The 4,844-nt window shown below is 47.7% G+C and overlaps 1 protein-coding gene across 1 annotated transcript in view; it reads right to left on the minus strand.

Annotated features, from left to right (window-relative positions):
- The window catches only part of POFUT2 (protein O-fucosyltransferase 2), a 29,310-nt gene extending 24,692 nt beyond the window's left edge, over positions 1-4,618 (minus strand). The window contains exon 1 of the mRNA XM_018572892.1: positions 4,433-4,618. Within this exon, the coding sequence (XP_018428394.1) occupies positions 4,433-4,569 (137 nt within the window). The 5' untranslated portion in view covers positions 4,570-4,618. The remainder of the gene's footprint in view (positions 1-4,432) is intronic.
- Between the last annotated feature and the right edge of the window lie 226 nt (positions 4,619-4,844).

Raw genomic sequence — 4,844 nt, forward strand, 5'->3', positions numbered from 1 at the left:
TCGGGTCTTTTCTGCCCGTGCGTGCCCGCTAGGGGGCGCGCGCGAGCAGAAAAAAAATTGCCGTCTGGAGACGGCAACCCGCAGATGCAGCAGTGCCGTCCGTCCGTTTTTCTACTACGGGCGGACGGCAAGAGGTTAAAATCCATCTTTTTTTTTAGTTCTCCTTTCAGGCTTGGTTCACACCTGCACTACACCCGGGATCGCGCGATCCTGTACAATGCAGGCAGTGATTGCCGCGTGGCCCCATTGATTTCAATGGGGTGACATCCGCGTGGGAAATCGCAGAAAAAAGGTGTTTTAGCCGTGATCATGTTCGAAAGGTTGCCGAATTACGGCGGGAAACCGCGTGATCCGCCCGCTGCGACTGGGGTGCCAATAAAAAATAACAGCGCGATCGGTTCCCACCTTGGCAACTCCTGACCGCGTGGCAATCCGCGCAGAATCGTGCACGATTGCCACACGGTGAGGTGTTGCCTAGGTGTGAACCTAGCCTCAATGTGCCCAATATGAATCTTGTGTATAGGTTCCTCAATATTGTGTAAGAAGTTAATATAGTAACTCAATTCTAGCGGTCTGTACAAACAGTTAACATAATCAATTTGCTCATATAAATTATCTGATGTTTCTACTCCTTTCATCCAAACTTGCATTTCCATTATTTATATCGGGTCTATTGGAGAACTAAATACATACTATTCATAAGTTTTGATAGGAAGCAGTAACACAGGGATTATGTGGTGATGATGTGCCCTTGGTACATATATGCACCGTGACACCACAGCATCACTTTAGTGCAGCCTTTCCTAAACTTTTGCTAGGGACCTTATTTTGTTACTTCCAGTTTCTGAGTTGCCATTCCCTGGCCACAAGGGCTGGGAAAGAAGCTGATCAAGCACGCCTCATGCTGAGGGGTAAGCATCGGAGTCCAAGCTGCCCCCAAATTTGTCCTAAGTGTCACACAGGGATGAGGTAACATCCTCCATCAGCTCAATCTCCTGGGGGGCTGTGACTTCTTTCACATAGCGGTGATACAAGCCCTTGCCGCGTTCACTAAGTGTATCAACAAAAAGCACTTGTACGCCTACCATGAAAGCGGTGTAGGGTGGAGGAGAAAAACCGATGGATTAAAGTTCAAGCTGATCCCGGTAATTGTATGGATCAGGTCAGCTATACGATGCCAAAAGGGTTTGATCTTAGAACAATCCCAAAAGATATGTTTAAGGGTGCACCACCAGCACATAGGGGATGAGTCAGGGTACATGGAATGAATTACTGATGGAACTGGTCAACAGCTTGTATCCCGCCTCCTGCTACTTATTGAAATGGACAATTTAGCTGCAAAGAAAAGCATGCGATCAAATCTGGGAGGCGGTGAACTCCAACTCCAGATTATTTGCCCATTGTCTAACAAAATACGGAGGGACAGCATCAGGTGGGGCACACAGACAGGCGACCAGCATTGACAGAGTAAGTTTCTTGGTTTTAAAGCAGACATTTTATTTTAATAACCATAAACACGCCTTTTAAAACAAACCTGTTCACTAAGCAAACTACACAAAAGTAATAATTAAAAAAAACTAAGCAGCAATATTATAACAATTGCTTTGGCATTTTGTCAGCAGGAGAGTGAGGACAGGTCAAATTGTCAGCATATTTCATAAAGGAGAACTATGAGGTGAGTGATTTACATTCGTCCTCATAGTTGGAGCCGACGCGTGACATTGAAACTGTCACATGTCGGCTCTATAGATCGAGTAGTCAGCGGACACATAGCGTCGCCCGCTCACTTCCCGATCATCTTCCTTCACCGCTCCCCTCAGGGATTCTCCCCCTCCCCGCTCTGATCCTCCGGGGCTGACTGGAGGAATGGACGGGGGAGGGGGCAGGTACAGCTGGCTCTGCCTCCAGATAGGCAGAGCTAGCTGTCAATCACGCAGCTGGGTGGATCTGACAGTAATGTCGGGATCTATTCCGGCTGCGGCGCTCTCAGTATATAGCCAGCAGTAGCCCGATATACACTGAGCTTTGGGTCACGGGAGGAGGTTAGTATATGTCCTCTCGTGACTCTAAAGAGAACTATGGGATAAAAAGGTTACCCCATAGTTCTTGTTTACCTCTTCAATCCAACCAGCACACATGAAAAAAAAATCAGAATAGATGAAAGTGCTTTTGTTGTCATAGGAGTATTGTAGTTTGGAGCCTAGCAAGAAATTGGAACTTGAAACCTTTTACCGCCAGACCAATTTTTTTTCAAAAACTGTATTTTTGGCGTAAAAATATACTTAGAAGGAAATTCTACTCAGTAGATCGTGGGAGCAATGCTCTGGCTCCTGCATACTGTTCCTCACATCCATGTCGGTACAAAGGACTACAAGTGCGGTGGCATCACTAAAACTATGATTTTGCAGAAGAGAGTTATAAAGTCATTTTTATTTTGAATTATTGTTCCACTTATTGGGTTAGATCAGGGGTAGCCAAACTCCGGCCCTCCAGCTGTGGTGGAACTACAAATCCCATGAGGCATTGCAAGATTCTCACAGCCACAGGCATGACTCCAGATCATGCATCTCTCTCCAACCTGATCTGGTTAGAGAGATGCATCATGGGATTTGTAGTTTCCCCACAGCGGGAGGGCCAGAGTTTGCCTACCCCTGGGTGAGATAATGTCCCCAAATTCCAATTACTCCCCTGATAACCAAGCATTAAACTCCTATGTGTATTCTTTCAGGCCTCCATAAGCTTATCAGCTTGGCACACAGTTCTGTGGGTACCGAGCTCAGAGCAGTGAGAGCTCCAACCAGGTGCCTATGTCAGGGGGCCTGTACTGGTTCTTACACCACCTTTAGGCCAGGTTCACACCATTTTCCAGACCAGATCTGGAACGCGGTGCGTTGCTTTTTGCCACGTTTTTGCTGCAATGTTTTTTTAGCTTACAATGCGTATGTATGCGTTCCAGACCAGAGAAAATGAGGCAAGTAGTATTTTTCTGGTCTGGACCGGACTGCACTAGTGTGAGCCCAGAAATACCATATAGATACATTGGATGCTTTTTTGGTCCAGAAACAAACTGTTCTGGTCTGGACATGATCAGGGCATGGTGTGACAAGCCCTTAGTGCCCCACAGTGTACCCTATGCAATGCAGAGGGACCTCAGGGATGTGCTGGATGGAAGAGGAGCACAGGGAGCTTTTCCTCCATCCCTAGCAATTGGTCCTGTGGCCATGTGCAGGGCTTGTATTTAGGAGCACTCTGCAGGCATGATCTAGTCGACCTCTAAATTCTCTGAGAATGAAAATATTCTGTTACCCTGGACTAATAAATGCAGGAGCTTAATGGGCATAAATTAAATGCCTAAAGCCCTGTTCACACCTCTGCCCTTTAGAGTGTACAAACACAAATCAACGCATGTGTCATAGTAACGCATGCTAATCAATGAGCCTGTTTACATCTACACGCTGAGTTTTAAGGCATGTCCGTTCTATGGTCCACTTTTATGCACTATGAGGCCCATAGACATCTATGGCAATGCGTGAAAACGCACATATAGTGGATTTTAATGCGTTTTCATGAGTTGCACGCCCCTGGTAACAAGCTCCTCCCCTGGATACCTGCCATGTGTTAGGCATGTCTGTGCCCGGGTCTGCCAAAACAGTCACATCATCCATTCACAGGACCTGTAAATGAAGACACTACAATCCTGCCAGCCACCGCTACAGGGGGACTCGTAGTTGTGGATGGACTACAAGTGCGGTGATGTCACTGCAATTGTAGTCCTTTGAGGACAGGTTCACAGCTGGGTGTTCCGTGACCGCGCGGCAATTGTGCACGAAGCCGTGCGGTCACTGCTGATCGCGCTGGCGGTGCCATTCTTTTCTAATGGCACCCCATGCGCTCCAGGCAGATCACATGCAATCGTGCACAAACATGGCTGAAAAAAGTGAGGTGGGTGTCACACAAAAAAAAAGTAAATGTACCTTTTTTCAGCGACTGCTGCGCGGATAGAACCCCATGGAAATTAATGGGACCGTGGGGCAAGCGCTGTTTGCAACCGCACACGATCGCGCGCGTCCCCGGATTGCCCAAGTCTGCACCTGCCCTGATACTTCTCCCCGTCCCATCACAAGTAGACCTTACCTCAGTCCAGACCTGGGGCTAGGAGGAAGAGTCTGCAGGAGCCAGAGCGTTGCACCCGCAATCCACTGATCGCAGTTGCAATGCTTTAAAGGCTTAAATGTAAAAAAAATAACAAATGCACATTTTTTACCTTTAATAATGTGTGTGCATTTATTATTATTGTTTGAAAAGAAGGACTATGCCTTTAAACACTGAAGTTATCAGGTAAATCAAATGCAGTTTTCATTCTACACGACTGAATGAGATGAAGCTGTGCAGCTTCAGCTGTGACTGCCACGTCCCCAGCCCGACCTCCTACCTCCTATCCGCCGCAGCTGTACCCAGAGGAAGGGAGTCCGCAGACTGTCCCGGGCTGAACGCTCCGTGCTCTCCCCCGGCCTCGGATAACAGTACAGCCGCACTCCATACCGCACAGAACAGGACCGAGGCCGCCATGTCCCGGCCTACAGCTGCGGCCCGCACTTCCGCCGCCTAGGCCATGGCGTTCCGTCTCCATGGAGACCTCCATGTAGTCTCTTCCTCCAAGCTGACTGAAGCCGAGCTAGAACAGAATGTAGCTGCCATGGTTACTGAACGGTGCTGCTAATGTCTGCCGCTCTGATGTGCAAACCGAGCTATATATAGTTGATGCAATACAATATAAATATAATAAAGACAGCACTGATCACAATAAGCCCCTTTCACACATGAGTGTTTTTATGACTAAGGGT

Source organism: Nanorana parkeri, unplaced genomic scaffold (genome assembly GCF_000935625.1).
Source record: "Nanorana parkeri isolate BGI_ZX_2015 unplaced genomic scaffold, ASM93562v1 scaffold2162, whole genome shotgun sequence".
NCBI lineage: Eukaryota > Metazoa > Chordata > Amphibia > Anura > Dicroglossidae > Nanorana > Nanorana parkeri.